A 24,330-nucleotide genomic window follows, 5' to 3' on the forward strand; every position below is an offset into this window, starting at 1 on the left:
AGTGTTCCATTGTGTGGGTGTACCGTAGTTTATGTGACCAGCCTCTTTAGAAAGACCCTTGGTTTTTTCCAGTACTTTACTGTTGTAAATGAATGCCACAATGAATAACTATATACATACATCGTTTCAAGCGTGTGCTGCTATAGCTCCAGGACAAATTCCCTGAAGTGGGATTGCTGGGTGAGAGGGTAAATGCATTTGTAATTTTGCTTGATATCTCCAAATCCCGCTCCATGTGAGCTGTGCTGTTTTGCCATCCCACTGGCAATATATGAAAATGCCTGTTCCCTGAAGCCTCATTCACAGACTGTGTTGTAAACTCTTGGATTTTTGCCAAGCTGATAAATGAGAAATGCTATCTCAATGTAGTTTTAATTTTCATTTATCTTATGTGTGAGATTGAACATCTTTTTAATAATTTAAGAGCCATTTGCATTTCTTTTCTGTGAAATATTTATGTTCTTTGGCCATTTCTCTTCTGGGTTGTTGGTCTTTCCAGATAATTATTAACTACAAAGAAAATAAACAGTTTTTGAAGAAATAGAATGGACCATAGTATATTACTTGGCTCAACTGTGAATAATTACTACAGTTTCATAACTATCTAAATACTTAGCATCTATCTAAATGCTAAATATTGAATGAACTTTAAGTTGGGATTTAACGATATTGGGAAAGTAGCAGCACCACGCATGTGTTTGTGCACTGAGGGTTAAGACACGGAGAACTAAATCCTCACCTTTCAGACGAGAAAGTCATAGAGAAAGATTAAAAAAAAGAAAGCGCAAACAGCAGGACTCGCTAAGTCAGATTGTTTAGAAATATGAAGGTAAATATCAGAGAAAGCAACTAGAAATTTTGAGGGTGGTTGCCTCTGGGAGTAGGGACTGGGAATTAGGGAGGAGTGTGACAGGGGCTATTGTTTTTCAACAAAGTTATTTAGTCCTATTTGACTTTCTAAACTACGTAATGCATTCCTGTGATAAGACAAAATTCAGTTCAATTCAGTTCAGTTGCTCAGTCGTGTCCGACTCTTTGCGACACCATGAATGGCAGCATGCCAGGCCTCCCTGTCCATCACCAACTCCCAGAGTATACTCAAACTCATGTCCATCGAGTCAGTGATGCCATCCAGCCATCTCATCCTGTGTTGTCCCCTTCTCCTCCTGCCCCCAATCCCTCCCAGCATCAGAGTCTTTTCCAATGAGTCAACTCTTCGCATGAGGTGGCCAAAGTACTGGAGTTTCAGCTTTAGCATCATTCCTTCCAAAGAAATCCCAGGGCTGATCTCCTTCAGAATGGACTGGTTGGATCTCCTTGCAGTCCAAGGGACTCTCAAGAGTCTTCTCCAACACCACAGTTCAAAAGCATCAATTCTTCGGCGCTCAGCCTTCTTCACAGTCCAACTCTCACATCCATACATGACCACTGGAAAAACCATAGCCTTGACTAGACGGACCTTTGTTGGCAAAGTAATGTCTCTGCTTTTGAATATGCTATCTAGGTTGGTCATAACTTTCCTTCCAAGGAGTAAGCGTCTTTTAATTTCATGGCTGCAGTCACCATCTGCAGTGATTTTGGAGCCCAGAAAAGTAAAGTCTGACACTGTTTCCACTGTTTCCCCATCTATTTCCCATGAAGTGGTTGGATCGGATGCCATGATCTTCGTTTTCTGAACGTTGAGCTTTAAGCCAACTTTTTCACTCTCCACTTTCACTTTCATCAAGAGGCTTTTGAGTTCCTCTTCATTTTCTGCCATAAGGGTGGTGTCATCTGCATATCTGTGGTTATTGATATTTCTCCTGGCAATCTTGATTCCAGCTTGTGTTTCAGCCCAGCGTTTCTCATGATGTACTCTGCATAGAAGTTAATTAAGCAGGGTGACAATATACAGCCTTGACGTACTCCTTTTCCTATTTGGAACCAGTCTGTTGTTCCATGTCCAGTTCTAACTGTTGCTTCCTGACCTGCATACAGATTTCTCAAGAGGCAGGTCAGGTGGTCTGGTATTCCCATCTCTTTCAAAATTATACACAATTAAAATAGGTGATATGTACATTACAATATAAAGTCTCCCCCTTTTCAGTAGGAAGATACAATGGAGTGTGATACACAGGAGTGTTTATGCTGGTTATTGCAGCCAGAAGGGTTAAAGGAGACTGAAGAAGACCCAAGAAGCAAACAAAGTCATGTTTACAGACTCAACTGATGCTGAAGCTGAAGCTCCAATACTTTGGCCACCTGATGTGAAGAACTGACTCCTTGGAAAAGACCCTGATGCTGGGAAAGATTGAAGGCAGGAGGAGAAGGGGACAGCAGAGGATGAGATGGTTGAATGGCATCACCAGCTCGGTGGACATGAGTTTGAGCAAGCTCCTGGAGTTGGCGATGAACAGGGAAGCCTGGTGTGCTGCAGTCCATGGGGTCACAGAGTCGGATAGGACTGAGCGACGGAACTGACTGACTGACTGGCTCCTCCAAAGTCAGAGCATATGTGCTCAGTCGCCAAATTGTGTCTGAAGTTTTTTGACCCATGGACCATAGCCCACCAGGCTCCTCTGTCCGTGGGATTTTCCAGGTAAGAATACTGGAGTGGGTTGCCATTTCCTTCTCAGGGGATCTTCCCAACCCAGAGATCAAACTCACATCTCCCCAATTGGCAGGAATTTACCACTGAGCCACCAGGGAAGCCCTCCAAAGTCAGGCCAACTTCTGTTTCCATTCACAGTGGGATAATAAGGACTATCCTCCTACTTTCCTGCATTAAACAACTAAAAAATGGACAATCCACATGAAACAATGATATTCAGACAACAGACAACAGGCAGAACAGGCTGGTGATCCCTGAGAGACAGAAAACAAATAGGATGAACTCTAAGATTTCCCGAGATTACTGCCTAAAGAGAATTTCCAGGCGGTGATGTGTGTGTGTGGTGGTGGGGGCGGCGGCCAGGCTGAGCCTGGCGGCCTCCCAGAGTTGAGGAGAGGGAGTTGGGCATGTGGGGAGGCCGCGGTGAGCGGTTCACAGGGCAGGACACTGAAGAGGAGGCAGCTGCGTGGAGACAGAGTTCTGGAGATCCGCAGAGCGTTCGCTCCAGGCCTTCAGTTGCGTGCTGAGCAGTGTATGCATGCAGGGGTAGAACCACGGGGAAGGTGGCCATCCCTTGAGCTCAGACAATGCCGGGCGTACTTTGTGTTCCTGTTAACAGAACCAAACTTGGGTCTGCTTGCCTACGCAATGTAAAGCCAGTTGACTGACACCAAGCTGTGGTGAAAGAGGGGGCCGAGTTTATTGTAGGGTGCCAAGCAAGGAGTCCAGGCATCTAGTTCTTAAAAGACCTGCACTCCTGGGTGCTTTTCTGAGAAAGGTTTTTCCAGACAAGGTGAGGGAGGAGGGTTGTAGGGTACGTAATCAACTCATGGACATTCTTCTGCTTGGTGGGTGGTGGGGTAATCTGGAGTCAACATCATGAACCTTCTGGTTCCAGCTGGTCTGGGACAGCATATAGTTAACATCTTCCACCTGTGGGGATTTCAGTATCTGCAAAACAGATCAAAGGATATGGCTCAAGATATTGTCCCTAGCCCTAGAGGAGGAACTAAAAGTCCTGAACTTCATTTAATGGCTAAACTATTGTTATTTTGTCTTGCTTGACTGTTTTCCTTTGTTTCTACATTTCCTCACTTCTCTGGTTAACTTTATTCTTTGGAACTCGAGGAAGGCCTAGGAGGCTAATGTTGTTTTTCTACAAACAAGAAGGCAAGTGGAGCTCGTGGGGCACGTTTGTCCTGGGTAAGCTCCAGAGCATCCTGCTTGGTGATAGTCCCACCAGCCCAAGTGAACAGAATGCCGAACAGTTACCATTCTGTGCCAGGCATTCATCTACTGCCTCGAGCTCTAAATTGATTCTTCATTTCCTGCTCTGGGACAGTAGAGATGAACTCTTTAAATATATTTTGTTATTTCAAAATTATTTTTTCTTCCAGTTTTGAGATATAATTGACATACAGCATTGTATCAGTTTAAGGTGTATAGCATAATGATTCGGAGAAGGCAATGGCACCCCACTCCAGCACTCTTGCCTGGAAAATCCCATGGATGGAGGAGCCTGGTAGGCTGCAGTCCATGGGGTCGCTAAGGGTCGGACACGACTGAGCGACTTCACTTGCACTTTTCACTTTCATGCATTGGAGAAGGAAATGGCAACCCACTCCAGTGTTCTTGCCTGGAGAATCCCAGGGACAGGGGAGCCTGGTGGGCTGCCATCTCTGGGGTTACACAGAGTCAGACACGACTGAAGTGACTTAGCAGTAGCAGTAGCAGCATAATGATTTGACTTACATACATTATGAAACGATTGCCACAATGAGTTTAGTGGAATTCCATCGTCTCATACAGGTACAAACTAAAAAAAAAGAAAGAAAAATATTTTTAACTAAAAAAAAAAGAAAAATATTTTTTCCTTGTGATAAGAACTCAGGATTTACTGTCTTAACAACTTTCATATATAATATATAACAGTATTAATTAGATTCGGAGAAGGCAATGGCACCCCACTCCAGTATTCTTGCCTGGCAAATCCCATGGACAGAAGAGCCTGGTGGGCTGCAGTCCATGGGGTTGCTAAGAGTCCGATACAACTGAGCGACTTCACTGTCACTTTTCACTTTCATGCATTGGAGAAGGAAATAGCAACCCACTCCAGCACTCTTGCCTGGAGAATCCCATGGACGGAGGAGCCTGGTGGGCTGCCGTCTATGGGGTCGCACAGAGTCGGACACGACTGAAGTGACTTAGCAGCAGCATTAATTAGATTAATCATCTTGTACATTATGTCCCTAATCTTAAGCTCCTGGAGGCCTGCTCAGTCCCCCAGGGCCTAAGGAATCTTATGACTCACAAGGTGAAACAAACAACACCGTAAAAGTTAAAAAAAGGACTTCCCTGGTGGTACAGTGGATGAGAATCTGCCTGCCAATGCAGGGGACAGGGGTTCATTCCTTGGTTAGGGAAGATTCCGCATACCATGGAGCAACTACGCTCGTGGGCCGCAACTTCTAAGCCTGTGCTCTAGAGCCTTTGTCCTGCGACTACTGAAGCCTCTGACCTGGAGCCCGTGCTCTGCATCGAGAGAAGCCCCTGCAGTGAGAAGCCTGTGCGCTGCAATGAAGAGTAGCCCTCACTCCCACACTAGAGAAAAGTCCTAATGCAGGAACGAAGACCCAGCGCAATCCAAAATAAAAAAAATACGAAAAATGTTTTAAAAAAGAAAATATGTTGCCTAAACAGAAAGTTAAAGAATAACCAGAGCTGCATTTTTATGATGCAGGGAATGCAGGTTCGATCCTTGGTTGGGGAACTAAGATCCTACATATATTGTGGGGTAACTAAGCCTGTGCGCTGCAACTCCTGAGCCCATGCGCTGCAACTAGAGTCCATATACTGCAGTGAAGGCTCCACACGATGCAGTGAAGATCCTGCAGGCTGCATCTAAGACCTGAGGTGACCAAATAAATTAATTAACTTTAAAAAGTGAAACTTTCAGGAAAACAGGTGCATGTTACAGTGATTCGATATTTCTTTTTTGGTTAAGATTTACGTATTTTTGGCTGTGCTGGGTCTTCGTTGCTGCCCATAGGCTTTCTCTCTAGTTGTGTTGATGGGGGGCTACTCATTGCAGTGCGTGGGATTCTCACTGTGGTGGCTTCTTTTGTTGCAGAGCACCAGCTCTAGTTGTGTGGGCTTCAGTGGTTGCTGCTCAAGGGTTATAGAGCACAGGCTCAGTAGTTATGGTGTGTGGGCTTAGTTGCCTCATGGCATATGGAATCTTCCTGGACCAGGGATTGAACCTGTGTCCCCTGTGTTAGCAGGTGGATTCTTAACCATTAGACCACCAGGGAAGCCCTGATATTCCTACACAGTCCGTAATGGTCATCTTTGCTTTGGGCATGATGTTGTGCATGTGTGCTGTGCTCAGTCGTGTGTAGCTCTTTGCCACCCTGTGGACTGTAGCCCGCCAGGCTCCTCTGTCCATGGAATTTTCCAGGCAAAAGTACTGGAGTAGGTTGCCATTTCCTCCTCCAGAGGATCTTCCGGACCCAGGGATCAAACCCACATCTTCTATGTCTCCTGTTTTGGCAGGTGGGTTCTTTACCACTGCACCACCTGGGAAGCTTGGGCATGATGTAAGTTATGTCAATGGAGGAGCTGGAGAGACAATGTGGGAGGAAGAATTTTTCCTTCTGGATTCTGGTGTGCTGTCTCCACAGGCTTCTGTAGTTAATGCAGCTTCTCAGACGCAGCTGGGGGAGGGCTCATCCTTGGAAACTTTCTCTCAGCCCTAGAAGTAGTGGCTGTTCCTGTTATCTTCTATTCTCGTATGCCTTTTGGAGAAGGCAATGGCACCCCACTCCAGTACTCTTGCCTGAAAAATCCCATGGACGGAGGAGCCTGGTAGGCTGCAGCCCATGGGGTCCCTACGAGTTAGACACGACTGAACGACTTCACTTTCATGCATTGGAGAAGAAAATGGCAACCCACTCCAGTGTTCTTGCCTGGAGAATCCCAGGGACGGGGGAGCCTGGTGGGCTGCTGTCTATGGGGTCTCACAGAGTTGGACACGACTGAAGCGACTTAGCAGCAGCAGCAGCATATGCCTTTAGAGTTCCGTTTATTTCTTACTAGTGAATGTCTTGTTACAGTTATGTTCCTGGCTGATACATGGGCATCAGGTAGACTTCTCAGAAGAGTATTACCTCAGTGACCAGGCCAAATTAGCCCTAAATGAAATGCTATTTTGGTCTTGACAAATCGCACTTAAAATCAAGTTTTAAAAGGTCAATCTGTTTTCAAGTAACCTAGCTGTGTCCCTGAATGAGGCTCAAAAATATTCAAAGCAATTTAAACAAAAAAGTCCAGTACCAAACATCATAAAATTCAGTGTCTGACATCCAACTGATAATTACCACACATGCAAAGAAGAGGGGAAATAAGACCCAAAATGAGAAAAATCAACCCACCAAAATAGATCCAGAAATAACACAGATGATAGAATTAGTAGTCAAAGAATTTTAAGTAACTATTAATAAATATTTTCCATGTGTTTGGGAAGATGAAGAAATACAGAAACATGATAAGGAAAATATGAAAAAGAAAATTAGACATCAGTTGAACTTCTGGAAATGAAAATTACAAGGACTGGGATGAAAAATACACTGGAGATATATATATATATATATATATATATATATATATATATTTTAGCTAAGAAGTGGATTTATTCAGATTCAGAGAGAAGCACACTCCACAGACAGAGTGTGGGCCATCACAAAGGGTGAGTGTGGCCTGGATGGAATTTAAAGCAGATTAGACACCACAGAGAAAAGCTGGGTGAACTTGAAGACTTAGCAATAGAAAGTAGCTAAAATGAAACACAGAGAGGAAAAAGACAGAAAAAGAAGAAGGAGAGAAGGAAGCAGTAGTTGTAGAAGCAGTGATCAGAGAGCCCTGGAATAATATCAAGTAGCACATACACCTGTTTGAAGAGCCAGAAAAGTGGGGAGAGGGGTGACAGAAAAATATTTGAAGAAATAATGGTCAAGAGATTTTGCACTTTTGACAAAAACTATAAATGTATATATCTAAGAATCTCAGCAAACCCATAAGAAATATGAAAGCACAGCATAATCTGCCTAATCACTGCCGAACACCACTGATGAAGAGAAAATCTTAAGAGCAGCTAGAGCAAAAAACACATTAAGAGGAAAAAGAGAAGCAGACTTCTCGTCAGAAACAACACACACCTGAGACAATGGAGCAACGTCTTTAAAATTCTAAAAGATGAAGCTGTCAACCGAGAATTCAGGGGAGATGTCTTTCTAAACTGAAGAGGGAAAAAAGATGCATCCAGACATTCAAAAGCTGAAAGAATTCATCACCAGCAGATCTGCACTATAAGAAAAATTTTTAAGTCCTTCAAGCAGAAGAAAAATGATACCAGATGGAAATCTCTGTCTACACAAAGGAATGAAGAGCTCCAGAAATGATAAATATACGGGTAAATATAAAAGACTATTTTCTTGCTTTAAATTTCTCTTTAAATGATGGTGGAGGGATTAAAAAAATAGTAATATGGGTGGGATTTATGGGATATGTAGAAGAAATAAAGTGCAGGACGACAATAGCACAGACTAGGAGGTGGGAAACAGGCAAAAGTGAGGTGCTTATATGATAAATAAAGTGCACTATAAATAAATGGTCTGATATTACTTAACGAAGATAGTCTATGATATATTAAAGATGTATTCTGTAATCCTAGAGGAGCCATGCCAAAAAAAAAAAAAAAAAACCCCAACGTTTTAAAGTATAACTTAATAAAATAGTAAAGAAGATAAAATGGAGTCACGGTCACAGGCACCCACAGGGCCTCGCTGGCTGCCCGCTCTGCAGACTGAGCTCTTGGGTTGGGTTCCTCACGCCAGAGGGGCGGGAAGGGAGGCGGGGGTGTCCCACTGAGCCTCCAGCTGTTTAGGACGGATTAAGTACTGTCAGAAAAGAGCTTCCTCTCCTGCCACCTTCTGGCAGTAAATCCAGCCTATTTTTAACTCAGGCCTCTGCTTAAGTGCTTTTGGCTAAAAGCGAACCGGCCGCTTCTGGCTCCCTCGCTGTCCCCAGCCCCCGGAGGCTCACGGGCTGCTGAGATACGCCCAGCTGCCCCGCCACCGGCCCTTACTCGCTGCGGGTGTCGCTGCCAACACCCACGGCAGGCGGCCCCTCAGCCCGGGCGCAGATGTGCGAGGAAAACCTCTAGGGGGCACCATGCACACGGAGACGATGGGAACAGAGCCCGCAGAGTAGTCCTGGGAGGGAAAGGGACCGCAAACTCGTGCTGGAGAGGGGCGTGTGTGTGTGTGTGTGTGCGCGCGCGCGCCCGCTCATAAAGACGCTCTGTGTGAAAAGGATGTGCTCCACTGCGAATGTGAATGTTTTTGTGACTGCTTATGCTATGAAACGTAAACAACAGCCTCTGCCCTTTGGGTAGCCGCCCCCTCTGCCTGGCCTGTCTTCCCTCCTAGTCCGCCAGCCAACTCCCACACGCTAGCTGGCAATCTGCCAACCATCCCTCAAGCCTCTTGCCTCCCCAAAAGCCTTCTCTGACAGGCCTTGCCTACAGGCCCAGCCAAACTGCCCTTTCACTGTGGGTTGTATACCAACCAGAGTGAAGGGTTGTATACCTTGTACAAGGTGTAAGAGTATACCTTAGCACAGGGCCAGGGCGTGCTCAGCCCTCAAGGAGTGAGGAATGCTCCCAAGGCGGGTTGTGAGCCCTTCCTAGGGGTCAGACCAGGTCCTGGCAGGCCTCAGTACACAGAGAGGTGCCAGGATCACCCTCCAGGCTTGGTCTGGGGCGTCTGTGCCCAGAGTGGAAATTGCTGGTGCCCAGAGAGGTGGATGTGGGGACATGGCCCCACACAGAGTGGGACAGGCTCTGTGGGTCCATCCCCCTGTGGGTCCCCCAGGCTCAGGGTCTGGTGTGTGTGTGAGCGCGCAAGGATGTCTGTGGTGTGCAGAGGCGGTCCGTTTCATTGTTGACTCCCTGTTGAGCAGCCTATGGCAGGAATGGGGGTGTTGCCCAGGGCCCCCTGGGAGGAGCTGTGGTGGGCATCTGTGTCTAACGCCCACGTGGATGCGAGTCTGTACATACAGCAGTGGGTGAGAAGCCCCTCACTCTGCGTCTGCGAGTGTGTCTGGGCATATCCTGGGGGTCCTGGGGTTTGTTTTTGTGTCCTGTGTAGCTGTTGACGCGACCTGTGGGTTCCAGAGGGAGTGAATGTGGCACTGGTCCCTCCCGTAGATGTCCCCGGACTTCAGACTTGGTCCAGTCGGTTGGGCTGCTTCCCTTCCCGGCAGGAAACACTTTGTTTAGGTGGGACGTCAGAACGGTCTGTGTTGGCAACTGTCATCGGTCGGATCCCGGTCCTCAAGTGTGTCCCTGGATGCACGTGCGGTCTGAGTGCCAGGGAGCCCCTCCACCCGTGTGTGGGCTTGAGTTCGCTGAGTGTGTTAGACAGTGTGACCTTCCTGTGTGTGCTGGGTGCCTGTGAAAGGTGGGAGTGTGACTTGGAAGTGTGTTGAGCACACACGCCTGAATGTGTGTGGAAGGGGCGAAGGAGTGTGTGTCAGGGGTCTGCCCACGGGCGGGGGCCGAGGCGGGGGTGCCGCTGGGCTTGCAGTGCCTGGGCTGTTCCCTCGGCCCAGGGAGGCCCCTTCCACTTCAGCTGTGTAAACAGAGGCCCTGCCTTCCTTTCTGAGGCCCCTGCAGGTTGTCATCCCCCACCGCCGCCCCCTCCTGGAGCAGGGAATTTCATTGACTGTGTGGGGTCGCCAGTTTGTGAAGTTATATGACTCGGTGTGAATTGAAGTGTGCAAAATTGTGTGTGAGCCTGAACACAAGGCCAGAGCGTCCCCCCTGGCCAACAGCAGCCTCTCAGGGGCAGGTCGGGAGACTCCAAGGCCACTTGAACTGAACTCTCTCCGGTCCCCAGGCCGGTCCGTCCGCAGTTTTGTAGCCAAGTATGGTAACAGCCCCCTAATTACCCTTGGCCAGACGCTGTGGTGAAAGCCAAGAGTGTGATACTGGCCTTCTGGAGGAGGGGCCGCATCTGCCCCTCCTCTCTTCAGCCTCTGTGGAAACCGGAGCCCAGGCCTCCCGGCTCACATCTCAGGTCACTGGCTCTGCCTGCAGCTGCTCTTCCTGCTCTGGACCCATGGTGTCCCGGCTGGCTCGGCCCTAGCACATCTGGGTTGTTTCTCTGTGTCAGCATCACGCTTGCCAGTAGGACATCCAGGATGAGCTACCCAGCCTGTGGGTCCCCAGCACTTCCCACCTCTGTCCCTCCTAGGGCGAGGTAGCCCTCGCCCCTACCTAGCTCATGTCCTTCATCCACCCCTGTGACCCCCATCCGGGTCATATCTCCTGGTCCTAGCTCATGTCCCTCCATTTCAACCTCTGCCCCAGCCCAGCCCATGTCACCCCCACATCTACCCCATGACCGGTGTACCCCTGCTCAGCCCATGCTCCTGGGTTTGCCAACTGGGCAGAACAGGGAGGGTAAGGGAGACCACGGAAGGTTTTGGAGCTGAGTAGCTCTAAGCTGGACAGGTGTGGACGGGGCCCAAGTCCTCTTTCAACCCCAAAGCTTCTAAAACTGAAGGGAGGGAGAGAAGGGGGTCAAGGGTCAGAGAAATTCTGAGATGGAAGATGGGAGGGGAGGTCTCCACCCTGCGCCAGGCTCCAAAACATGCTGAGCCCAAAGCACCCCCCAGGGCAGCCCTCAGGCCCCCTCAAGAGCCAACACCCACCCTTGCAGGCCCCCAACCCCGGGGACAAGGCTTTGAGCCCAGCCTGGATTGCCAATAGCCCTGCTGACCTCACATCCAGAAGGGGAGGATGTGGCTGGCTCTCTAACCTCGCTCCTCCAGCCAAAATCTGTGTAGAGTTGTTAGTTGTGGCTGCTGTTTCTCACCCTGGGGAGGGTAGGAAGGAAAGGATGTGTGAGCGTTTCTGTCTGTCCATGTCCTGGGATGCCCCTTTGAGGACCTTCTGGGAATCCCAGCGTGTGTTGATACGACCCCTCTTGAGGCCTGTGTGGAGGTGACCAGAACTAGACATCAAGGGTGAGAGGACCCTACCGGGGCAGGGGGTGGGGGTGGGGTGATGCCCTGCCATCTGGAGCTGGCTTTGCCAGTCTAAAGCCAGCACCGCTCACTAAATTGAACTTCCCTGGCCTTAGGGCCATGTTCTTCGGGGATGTGGCCAGGACACCAGCAGTATGTCAGGTCCCGGGGGCACTGTCTGGTAGCCATGAGTAGAATTTAGGGGCATCCCAGGTGCTGGGGGTTGGCAGCAGGAAGGAAGTGTCTTAGCCTGGCTTCCCCGCGCCCTGCTGCATCCTTCCCCTTCCCCCCAGTATCCTGCTCAGTCCTGTAGCCCAGCTGTGCATGTGGTTCTGCGCACCTCTTTCCTGCTTTATCTTCTCCATCAGCAGGTATTGAGTCTGGATCGTAGGCCCCTTTCCTGCCTGCCTGCCACCCCTGCCCTCACTCTCACCTCCAGCCTTTGCTTTCAGGCTGGCCCACCACAGGCTTCATCTCACCTCGGCCTGGGCCAGGAAGTGCTGGGCTATGCAGACTTTTAGGCCCCAAGGCAGAGGCCCTGTGCCCCGCAGGCTCAGGGTCATGGGATCTGTGTATCTAAGTGCTGAGTCCTCACCCTACTCCCTTTTACATGCTCTGGAAACTAAAGCCTTGCCTGAAGGGTATCCCAGCAGCATCCCAGAGCTTCCTGAAGCCCCAGCCTGGGGGAAAATGAAGAGATATTGATGTGTGTGGTGCTTCCTCCTTAATCCCTGCCTGTGGGGATTTAAGAGGTTTCAAAGACCAGGCTGCAATTCCTGGGAAGACGCAGATCTTCTCTTCTGGGGCATCACAATCTGGTAGGAAAAATGGGGGCTCAGGACACCTGAGTTTCAGTCCTGGGTCTGCCATGGATATCGAAGTGACTGTGGGCAACTCACTTGCTCTCTCAGAGCCTTGGTTTTAATGTATGTAAAATGTGGGCTTTTGATTGGCTCCTCCAGTCCGGGTCTGAGGTCCTTTGATGTCTTTCCCCAAGAACTCTGAGTGACTTTGGTGGATGAGGTGGCAAGAGGCAATCAGGATTTGTGGGGAAGGGCTCCAGGTGGTGGTTCAGGGTCCAGTATTCAGAGCACAGTGACAGGCAGATCCACTTTGAATGCCAACCTTGAGGGACATGGCCTCTTAGACCCTCAAGTTTTCTCATCAGTGCTATTGGTTGAGCAAGACTTCCAAAGGCGTCGTGCCTGCAATGCGTGTGAAGCAATGGGCAGGAAGTCGGGCCCATAGTAGGTACTGAGTGAATGAAAGCTGGCTTGGTCTAGCTCCTGCTCCACTGACTGGCCTTTTTACAGCCTTCCCATTCTTAGACTTTTTTTTTTTTATTTAATTTTTATTTATTTACTTGACTGCTCCGGGTCTTAGTTGCAGCACGTGGGATCTTGAGTTTTGGCATGCAGGATTTAGTACTTCAACCAGGGATCGAACCTGGGCCCCCTGCATTGGGAACACGCTAACCACTGGACCACCAGGCAAGTCCCCCATTCTCGGATTTTTTTAAACCCACTAGGCCCTCCCCATCCCAAGCTGGCCAGCTCCTGCCCCATGTGGCCCTGGGATTGGAGGGAGCCTGCAGCCTGGGGCCCACAGCTGCGGCTCCTTTATGGGACAAACCCATTCTCCTCAGCCTTCAAGGTCCCAGTAGGGCCCCAGCTCTGTGTATCTCCTCCTCCTGTGTCCCCGGGGTAGGGTGTGGTTTTTCCTCCGGGTTCCTGTAGCCTCCTGGCATCTACCAGTGTAACACCTGATTGTATGTTCATATGTGTGTGTGTTACTAATTCCTCTTCACCTATCATCACACACATATAACCCATGATGAATTATGATCCTGAGGCTAAAAACTGTGTCTTCTTTGTATCCTCAGTCCCCAGGATAGGGCCTAGCACTCAGCAGGTACCAATAAATGTCTATTGAATCCATGAACAACTGGACCGATGAGCCTTAACTTTTCCAGTCTTGTCTTCACATTGGGAGCCTCAGACTACCGCGCTGACCTTCCCTGGTCCTTTCCCCACCTGCCCCCGCACCCCCATTCCCACAGCTCTGCTGGTGCAAAATCTACCCACTCTCCAGGGTCCAGTGGAAATTCCATTTCCTGTGTTGCAGGAGTACAGAGAGGGAGAAGACACAGTCCCTGCTGCCCAGAGAGTCACAATGTAGCTGGTAAGAGCCACAGGACACACAGGAGGGGCGCTCACCCAGGACCAGCCTGCCCACACAGTGCCCTGGTTGGGCTGGAGTCATAGCTAGACAATGAAGAAAAAGACACCCACTCTCAGGCCAGGGAGCTTGGCTGGGCAAGGGCCACCTGGATAGACTTTAGCCCCTATCAGCAACCCTTCACTGCCCTCCCAAAGTGCCCACCTGAACAACCCTGACCTCACCTGGCTTGGGAGGGGCTATGACCTTTGACTGCTTCCACCGTGGTCCCATCTTTTTTATTATTATTATTCGGCCACACCATACAGTATGTGGGATCCTATTTCCCTGAACAGGGATTGAACTCATGCCTCCTGTATTGGAATGCAGATTCTTATGCAATGGAATGCATTCCCTGGACTGCCAGGGAAGGCCCTGTCCCAGCTTTCACCTTCTGTCCCCTCACTCTCCTGATGGACACAGGAGGCTGTAGTTACGTGCTGCCCCAGCACCAGCAAACTCTCTGCCTTTTGGCCATAATGTTTTCTGTTTGTTTTTGTTGTTTAATATTTCTTTATTTTTGGCTGCGCTGGGACTTCATTGCTGTGTGCGGGCTTTCTCTAGTTGCAATGAGAGAGGACTCCTCTCTAGTCGTGTGTGGGCTTTTCATTGCAGTGGCTTCTCTTGTTTGCAGAGCATGGACTCTATAGAGTGCGGGCTCAATAGTTGTCTCACATGGGTTCAGTTGCCCCATGGCACATGGAATCTTCCCGGACCATAGATCTAACCCATATCCCCTGCATTGGCAGGTGGATTCTTAACCACCAGACCATCAGGGAAGTCCAGCCATAACTTTTTAAATGGAAAAAAAAATTGCAAAGGATTATAAAGGAAACCAATTATATTGAAACACAGTTATAAAACATCTACATTTTTTGGTATAGTAATATATATGCTTCTTTATTAACACATTAAAAACAAGATCTAACAACTACGGTTATTTCAAAGTAGTGATGAGAGTAAATGATATTTTGTAATATCTTCAAAAACTATAACACATTCTGAACACATCTGTGATTTCTGTTGGTTACAAAGTCACAGGCACTCTTAAAACTACTGTGGCTTATTGCCCGTACATAGGAGAATGGTAAATTTCAGTTACAGGTGAGTAAAAGTAAAGATATAATCTTTTCCTATCTAGTTTCACAACCCCCTGAAATCCATAGACCCCAGTCAAGAACTTCTGGTTACAGAATAGAATGGGAAGGAAAGGAGAAAACCATCATCATTGAGCCTTATATTCCCTCTGCCATTTAATCTTTACACCAATCCTGTGAGAGATGTATTATAACTAGATTTTCTGATGAGATACTTGCGGCTCAGAGAGGTTGAGTGTGTTGCCCAAAGTCATCCAGGCCCTGCTCAGAAGCCTTTATTGCTCCTCCACACAGAGGTGTCTCCTTAGGGGAGATGAGCTACATAGCAAGATATTCAGTTGACCCTTTGGCCCTAGAGTCCTGTCTCCTCCCCAGGCCTTGTGACCTGTGGGGTTTATTTAACCAGTGTACAGAAGAGTGATGGCCCCTGGAAATCACACACACTCAGTTATTTTTATCTCCAGTTTATTTTTTTTAGACTAAGAGCAGAGTATGAAAGTCACAGCCAAAGCACTTGAAAAAGGCCCAGGAGGATGGGTGGGGACCACAGAGGATGGGCAGAGCAAGGTCCTGGGAGCTGGGCCCCGGCTCAGGGCTGGAGGGGAGGGGGCATTGTTGTCTCACGGTCTCCAAAAGTGTCTGTGCGTTGCATAGGTCCTGTCTTCACAGAAGACAAAAGAGGGGCCAGGGGGTCCCCCGGGGTTGGGGGGGCTAACCTGGTGGGGAAAGGATCTGAAGCTGGAGGGGGAAGTCAAGGAAGGTCAGGGGGTTAAGGAGGGGGAGGGACTCTGTCCGTCTGTACATTATATATAGATATATAGAGTCTGTACATGCCTGCCTGGCACCCCAATGCCCACCCCTTGTCACCCTTGTCCACTGTCGGCGGCCCCCCGCAGTGGTGTCTGCTTGTAAACTTGGATTCAATCCAAACCACAATCCTGGGAGTGGGAACGGGAGGAGGACGTGCTTATTGCTGTAAACAGGGGAGGGGCAGCAGGTGGTGCCACCCCCTCACCCATCTAGTCCCCTCCCTGTGTTCTGGCCCTGGAAGAGAGTGACTGGGGGTGTCTCCCACACTTCGATTTGCTCTCTCTGGGGCACATTTGTCTCTCGGGGGTGGGGGGACAAAGGGGGAGGGCACCAGGGGTCACAGAAAGGTACCAGGGGGCAGGGAGTCCTGAACACCGCCCTTTACAGCTCCCGGGTTTGGTACCAAACATTACCAGAGCCACAAGGCCACTTGGGACCCGTGGCTGTCCCTGTACCTGGTCCACTACAGTGCCCTACTTGGTGGAGAGGGGACAGGAGGGGTGAGCACAGATGTATGCTGCAGACCCCACTTCCAGCCGTCAGAGGAGGGGTCTAGGCCCCACGGCTAGGCTTCCCTGGAGAGGCCAAAGGCTCCCTGCTCTGTCCCAGCCCCGCCCCATCTCTCCCCTCCAAGGGAGGGGGCAGAGCTAGGAGGCCAAGAGTGTCATCAGGAAGAAGGCGATGCCCACCGCCAGGGGCAGATGTTCCCGCTTGGGGCTGGTACCGCTGATGCTCTTCTCAAGCTTGGGCACCTGGGGGTTCTCTCCCTCAAAGTCTTCTGTGGATAGATGAAGAGACAGACTGGTGAGAGCCGGGCTGCGCGCTGGGGCGGGAACACGCGGCAGCGGTAGCAGCAGTGGAGCGGGGGACGTGAGCACCACAGGGGTGGTAAGGATCAGTGCCCCCGGGGGAAAGACATGCAAGAGGAGCAGGCACCGGGGAGGGGGCTGCGGTTCCAGCAGTGGCCACCAGAGGGCGCTGCGCAGACTCACCCAGCACGTTGATCTTCACATGGGGGCCCATGGTGAACTGGGGGAGAGTGGGGACCGGCTTCTCCCCGGAGTGCGATGCTGCGGGGTGGGGTGCGGGTGGGGAGAGAGGAGGGGAGAGTCAGGGCCAGGATCCCCTCCCCCTGCTACAGCTGGGGCGCGAGTCCCCCTCGCCTGTGCCCTCCACCTCCACCCCCAGGAAGCCAGGGGAGCCCCAAAGCAGGGGAGCCAAGGATTGGGGTCGCGGCTGGGAGCCGATTATACTCACTGGAGGCGCAGCAGACGAACACCTTCATCCTCAGACACTTCCAGTGCAGGTTGTGGGTGGGCGTGGCTGGGGAGGAGACTGGGCCTGAGTCCCTTTTTCTCCAGATGTTCTACCCCGTGCCCTCCTCGATCAGAAACTCTCCTCACTCCCTCCAGACTGCCCCTCTTGCGCAGTGTCCTTCAGTACCTCCTCCACCCTTTGGGCATTGGTCGTGGTGGCTCTGCCGTTAGCCCTAGAAGCTCCTGGGGTCCTATCCCTCGATAAACTGAACCCTGAGGTCCCGCCTCCGAAATGCCCCTCACAGAAACAGTGACTCTGTGACCTTTGAGAATGCCACTAGACCTCTTTTCTTAGCCTCACGACCCTGAGCTGGAACCCTGAGGGCCCCAGCTCCCACGCCTCATCCCGGGGTATCACTTGGAGCGACAGAGACCTAGTGCCAGCAGCGCTGGCCGGGCCCCGGCCCCTCGGGACTCCACCCCCTGGCACTTAGGCCCCGCCCCGGCCCGCCTCCAGGCCGTCACTTACAGATGTAGTAGTACTCGTGGCCGGCGTGGAACTCGTAGCCCAGAGAGAAGGCGCTGTAGCGCTGGAACTTCTCCGAGAACTTGATGGGGCTGTGGGGGGCGTGCGGTCGGTTGCACTCCCAGCGCTTGGAGCCTTGGCTGGCGTTGCAGGTGCGGTAGCCGTCCCGGCTCACCATATACAGCACGTACTGCTCCGCCCCGCCTCCGGGCCCTGGCCCCGCCCCGGGGCCCACCCCTGAGCTGTTGTAGTGCGGGCAGTAAATATCCAGATAATCGTTCACGTTCACCTGCACCGTGTAGCCCTCTCGCCGCAGGCTGTGGGGGAAGGAAGCGGGTCAGAGAGAAGAAACCCAAAGCCAACCCGCTTTCCACCTCACCTCTCCGCAGACCTTCCCTAGGGTCCTTAGAGTCTCCAGGCTTTCCTTCTGAGCTTCCTCTCCTCTCAGTCCCTTTCTCTATCCCCAGGGCCCTAGTGCCTCCAATCCCCGCACTATCTTTCCAGGCCCACTCCTGGTTCTGCCCTTCTCCTGGTAGCCACCAGAGGGTAGCAGAGATGCAGGGAAGCCCGGCCGGCCTCCAAAGGAAAGGAGGCGGGGGAGAAGGGTGGAGGGAAGTAGGGAACGTATGCTTTGGTTACCACAGAAACGGCGCAGGTCCCTGTGACTCCCAGACCCAGGCCCGGATTTCCTCCGTCCATTCCCCATAATTCACTAGTGGGGAGGAGGGATAGAAGGAATGGAAGTGCGAAAGTGGGAGGGATCCCTTGGAGGGATGTGCACCCTCCATCGCCTCTCCCAGCATGCTTTCCTGATGCTGCCAGTCCACCCCCATGGCGAGTCCGACAAGACCTGCCCTCACAGACATATGTATGCAGGCTTCATGCATATACATGCACAAGTTCTGTGGCACACACACAAATATGTCCACCGCCCACTCACAGGCAGCGTACACATAGAAAAACTAGGTGATATGTGTGCCGGACTGGCATGCCAGTATTGGTTGACCCAGCAATCTTCAGCTCTTTCTCTGCCCTTCCTATACAGACACACACACTGGCACATGCTCTCTCTACAGTATGACTGGTCTCTGTACCTTGAGTCTCACTGACCTCCACCCTGAGGGTATGGACAATTAGGTCTCCAATAATGTGACACACCAGGACTTCCCTGGTGGCTCAGATGGTAAAAAAATTTGCCTACAGTGTAGGAGAGCCAGGTTTGATCCCTGGGTTGGGAAAATCCCCTGGAGAAGGGACTGGCTACCCAGTTCAGTATTCTTGCCTGGAGAATTCCATGAACAGAGGAGCCTGGTAGGCTACAGTCTATAGGTTGCAAAAAGTCCAACACGACTGAGCGACTAACACATATGCCAATGTGACACAACAGATTAGGGAGCTAAGGGACTCAACACAAAGGCTCCATGTGGTGTCATGCCAAAACTGGTATCTCTATACCCCTCTCTCCTCAACCTGACACTAACTCCCCCTTAATGATGCTGAACAAAGTAGTGGGCATAGTGCCCAGACAAGATGGCTGTGCCTCTTACTTCCCTGATCCTTCTATGGGCAGAGAAGCAGATGCTGGGTCCCTTGTAATCCCCACCTGCCTTGCTAGTTATCATCAAAGTGTTGGTCTTAATGCTCTCTCGATGGTGGTATTGAGTGGTGTGGGGATGGGAGAAACATCTGAATGGAGAAAGAAACTCAGAGAAGTAGGCAGGAGTTTCCCCTAATTTTCTTTTCGTAGGAATGCACACATCTTGGCAGTGAGAAGGGCGTATAGTGGACACAGGAAGGCATGGGATACTTGGCAAAATGTCAAACCACTGGGGTCTCTGGTTCTTGGGAACTCCCTGAGGGGAAGGACTCGCTCCCCTTGTCACCAGGCACCTCCCAGTTCCACAAACAGTAATTAGATCCATTAGTGAAGTGAGCTTGGAGGCCTTTGGATGGGGTGGGGCCTTGAGGGTCCCTCCTCACCTCACCTTACATCCTTGGCCTTGCCTGTGCCACCCCCTCCCCAAACACTCCCTTTCAAGCCTAGCAGTAAGGAAGACAGGTAAGAGCTGGTGTTTAGGCACTCCAGTAAGAATGGGCTCAGCCTCCTTGAGTCATCAAGAATGCCACCAGCCCTCCTCGGTTCCCATGGGAGTGATGGGTCACTCTGGCTCCTCCCTGGCCCTGGCACCCAGGTGGGCAGGAGTCTCGGCCTGGGGCACTGGGAGCAGGAAAACGGGTTAGACCAGGCCTAGCTCCCAGCTGCCACCCCAGCTTTACCTCTCTATCCACAAGCTCAAAGTCTACTGTTCCTCGCCCACAGGCTTTGAGGAGGGGGCCCCCAGTGCCAGACCTGGAGCAGCTGCACAGCACTCGAGGCCTCTGTCCTTGAGCCTCACTGGGTTTCCAGCCCTGAAGCAGTGCCTCACTAGGGCACTGCGTAGTTTCCCTGCAACACACTCTGGGCTGAGTGGCATGAATCGCCCCTGAAACGCCCCTACCCTCCCTGCTGGGCATGTGGGAGAAAGAACTGCTGGGGGAATGACTGCCCAGTTGGTAGGTGGTGGACAGGGGGCAAAAGGCTGGCTGCCAGGAAAACCCAGCCACAACTCCTGGGAGATCTGAGGTGTCTGCTTGGCTTGGGCGCTTTAATTGAATCTGTCATCCTCCCAGTTTTGGCAGTAAAGAGGGAGGTGCCGCTAGGCCCCGGCTTAGCTTCACAGCTAACCCCTCCTTTAGGGCCGCGCCTCTCTAACCTCGAGCCACACCCCGCCCCACCCCGCCCCCGCGGGAGAGGAAGGCAGGCTGGGCTCTGGGGACTGGGACGTGCCTGCCCCTTCAAACAGTTCTCTACTCTTCCTCACTTCATCTCCTACTAGCCTCCCACTTCCCTCGCAGAAAGGCGAGGGTCAACACACCTCACCTGGAGGGGTGCCCCCTCACCCCGGCTTTCGCCGCCCCCGGTGCACATTCCGACCCCTCTCTTTCACTCCTTCAATGCCCTGTCTGCCCGAGCCTCGTGGGCTGGGCGGCGGGGGAACCGGGAAGGAGCAAACCTCTCCCCCCGGGGCAATTAGGGGCTGGTAAACAGTGTGTCTTAACAAGACCAGGGAGTAAGGAAAGGATCCCAAGAGATCCTGAACTTGTTAAATCCCTGCCCCCCACCTCTAAACACCAAGATGCAGAGCTACGGAAGTGGAGGAGGGAAAAAGACACCGGACCCCTGTTCTCCTTCCCTCTAGCGCGCGCCCCCGAGGCTGCGCGCCACTCACCCCAGCAGGCGAAGCCGGACCACGTGTGCGCGGCGTGGGGTCCGCGCGCCCGGGCTGGGATGGGTGGTTGGCGAGAACGCTCGCGGGGCGGCGCGTGCACGCTGACACCCCCGCACCCCTCCGGCGCCCTGTGCCTCCGCGCCCCACCGGACTGGGTCTCGCCAGCTCGGGATTCGGCTCCGGGCTTCTCCGGCCGGCGTCGGGTGGGAGAAAATCAGCGCGCCCCACATCCCCGCCCCTCCTCCCTGCGACAGCGGCGGCGGCGGCGGCGAAGGTTTATTGATCTGCAGCGGCGGAGAAGCGCGAGAGACCCGCCGAAAGCGAGACACACAGAAATGGAGTGAGAGGGAGACGCACACCGAGAGGGGGGATGAACAGGAGACTGGATTCACCGAGAGGTGAAAGGGAGTGAGGCAGTGAGAAAGAGAGGAATCCAGAAACCGAGAAAGAGATATTAGAATGAGACGGGAGAGAGGCTTGGAGAAAGGGAGAGCCATAGAGGCCGCTCCAGAGAGGCCCACAGACAGCAAAGACGGAGACAGGGACGCAAAGGAGAGAGTATCAGGGACAGGGAACCGGTTCAGGGCAGAGACTCGGTGACAGGAAGAAAAGAGAGAGGAAGACCAAACAGGGACGTAGTAGAGCCTCAATAAATATTTGTTGAATGAATGTATGAATGAAAGATGAGCAACAGAAACATTTAAGAGATAAAGAGACAGGTAGGGAGACAGCTAGAGAAAGATATTCTGACGCTTTTTGAGATTGGGGCGAATGCCAGCACCCTTGGACAGTTCTGCAAAGAAATGAAGCACAGACCTGGGCGCTTCCATTTGGCCACTGGCCGGTCCCGCCCCCCGCCATTCAGTTCCGGGCTCATGGGACCCCTCGACCTCACACTCTCATGCTTTCTTCCAGTAAGGTTCCCCCATGCTCGGTTTCTGGGCCAGACTGGGAACAGGTTTCCTCTATTCCAGAGGACCAAACGGAGGGACTGAGTGCGGGATAGGGGCAAGATCACGGTCGCTGTGCAGGGTACTGCCCCCAGGTCTGTCAAAGAGGCCACCGCACGTGTCCCACCAGTACCCTCCCACGTGACCCCCAGGAGGCGGGGTCGCAAGACCCTCTTCACGTGACCCCAGGGGGCAGAGACCCTTGGCACGTGATGGGGGGGTGGGAGCCAGGAGTCCAGCTCACGTGACCGGGGGGAGGGGACACGGGAGCCTGTGGCTCGGCCCGGCCCCGCCCCCAGCTCCCTGGCCCTCTCCACTCCCGGCTCCGGAGCACGTCGCTCTCACGATTTATGGGGCCGCGGCTGCCGCAGTGAGGGAGCCGGGGAGCCCGGGCGCAGCGGCAACAAAGGCGGAGGAAGCGAGGCGGGGGCGGCGGCGGCCTCCCGGCCTGGTACGCGCCCCCTCCCATCTCTACTGGTCCAGACCTGCGGAGGAGCAGGGAAGACAGAAAGGAGGCTCTCGGAACCTGGGCTCCCCCACCCCCTCCCAGGGCTTTCACCTGCGCCCAGGTGTATGCGGGGGAGGGGAACCTGATCAACAACATCCCCCCTTCAGCCCTATCCCCGCCATTCCCGCATCCCCTGGCTCCGGCTTATCCTAAGAACGTGAGGGTGCCCTGACCGTGGTGGGGAACCCGGAGACCCTCACCTGCGTGCTCTCCACTCCCTGCCAGACTCTAGCGGGGCGGGGGGCGGACGTGTGAGTCTGGGGGAGGGAACGAGCTAGATAGAGAAGGGGAGTCAGCTCCTAGCGGCCCCCGGAGTTCTCCGAGTCCCGCTGGGGGGGGAGGGGCCGTATCCCCACCCCCGAGGTTTCCATGGGAAGCGAGAGGGGGGCGTCGTTGCCTCATCCCCACCCCCAGTCTGACACTCCGGGCGCGAGGAGGGAGAGAGGGGGAGGCGCAGAGCCCCAAACAACAAAGAGCAGGAGCCGCGAGCGGCAGCCCCTCCCCCGGGAGGTTGGGGGTCGCGGCCGCCCGGCCCTCTGGTCCCCTCTCGAGGGGCCTCGCCATTTGCTCCCGAGTCGCCCCCTGGGATGGGGAGCCAGAGACAGTGCGCCGCCGCCGCCTGGGCAGGTGTGACAGTGACCCCCGTGTCCCCAGGGATCCCCCCAACACACAGACACACACGGAGGCGGCAGGGGTGATACACACAGCGGCTCGGCGGGGAGGAGAAGACAAGGGCAGCAAGGACTGAGCAGAATGAGAAACTGGCCCCGCAGCCGGCACCCAGCCGCCGCTCCACACACCCCGGGAAACCATACGGCCGCCCTGACACCCGCCCAGACCGCAGCGGCGCCGACAGCTACCCTAGCCCAGACGCGGCCGGCCACGCGGACAGCGACCGCAGCCCCCTCCTCGACCCGTCGCCCGCTCCCACCCCCAGACGATCGCCGACGCAGACACACAAATCACACACTCAGACACACACGCACACTGACAGCCGCGCACGCCCGCTCACACTTGGAGCCACACGCTGTCCCCAGCCCGGGTGTGTGTGTGACACGCCGACATCTCCTTGCCTTTCTCCCTTTCGCCGGTACCCCACGTTCCTATCCTATCCAAGCGGCACCTCCAGAACCCCGCAACTTGGCGACCCAGCCCCAGCTCATTCCAGCCCCGCTTATCTATACAACCAGGGCAATCCATTCACCTTCCTTCTGAGGAGGTGCTCGTCCGGACTCCTTGCCTCAGCTTTGGACCTCACTTGTTAAAGCAGGAGTCATGCCCAGAACCCCTAGAAACGCTCGCCACTGAAAACAGGTCATCCCTGGGCTCCCCAAGTGCGGCGGCCTATCCCCAGCATGCTGGTGCTCCCAAACCCCAGGCCGGCCGAAGGAGATGAAGATGGGGGAACTGTCGAGTGGGGGGTAAGCTATTCCAGAGGCGGGTGTGGAGAGAAGCCAAGGTGGGGTGGGGTGTTCCCAAGCAGCCTCCTCCGCTCGGCCCAAGCCCTGGTTACTCTACCTTAACAGCCTCTTTCAGACACCCGCTGAGTTTCATAGACGCCCACAGAGTGTGTCCCCCTCTCCCTCGCCTTATAGCCCCCAACTGTGGTTTCCCAGGACTGCCACCCCAGGTTCCCCCAGGACTTCCCAGGCCTCCCCCTCTCACTGACGCGAGACGCATGGGCTCCCTGGGCCCCCGACTCACTGCTGGTTGGAGCTGTTCCAGTACACCGCATGCCGGTTTCCCAGCGCCCCCCCGGGCCCCTGGGCCAGCAGCGGCAGCAGCGGCACGGGCACGAGCAGCAGCAGCAGCAGCAGCGGAGCCGCCGCCATCCCCGGAGCCGCCGCCGCCGCCGCCCCCCGACTGAGCCCCGCGCTCCCGGCTTCTCGCTTCCCAGCTCCCTGCTGCCGCCGCCGCCAGCCCCCGAGCCTTAGGCCACGCCCCCAGCCCTTCCCTCCGCCCTCCCGGGCGCGCCCCCAAGGCCCCGCCCCTGGCGCGCTCCCGTCAGGCCCCGCCCCGC

At 53.3% G+C, this 24,330-nt stretch overlaps 1 protein-coding gene across 2 annotated transcripts; it reads right to left on the minus strand.

Moving 5' to 3' along the window:
• Positions 1-15,439: 15,439 nt before the first annotated feature.
• EFNA3 (ephrin A3) lies at positions 15,440-24,229 on the minus strand. Of its 2 annotated transcripts, XM_061404463.1 has the most exons (5): positions 24,015-24,229; positions 17,587-17,900; positions 17,059-17,124; positions 16,794-16,871; positions 15,440-16,579 (listed from the first exon to the last, which is right to left on the minus strand). In XM_061404463.1, exons 1-5 carry the CDS (start codon positions 24,140-24,142, stop codon positions 16,449-16,451), a joined length of 717 nt encoding a protein of 238 aa, XP_061260447.1. In that variant the 5' UTR covers positions 24,143-24,229; the 3' UTR covers positions 15,440-16,448. The 2 variants fall into 2 exon arrangements, with proteins under 2 accessions (XP_061260447.1, XP_061260455.1); XM_061404471.1 differs by lacking the exon at positions 16,794-16,871 and having other exon boundaries at positions 24,015-24,215.
• Positions 24,230-24,330: the final 101 nt, after the last annotated feature.

The sequence above is a fragment of the Bos javanicus genome, chromosome 3 (assembly GCF_032452875.1).
Source record: "Bos javanicus breed banteng chromosome 3, ARS-OSU_banteng_1.0, whole genome shotgun sequence".
Classification (NCBI taxonomy): Eukaryota; Metazoa; Chordata; class Mammalia; order Artiodactyla; family Bovidae; genus Bos; species Bos javanicus.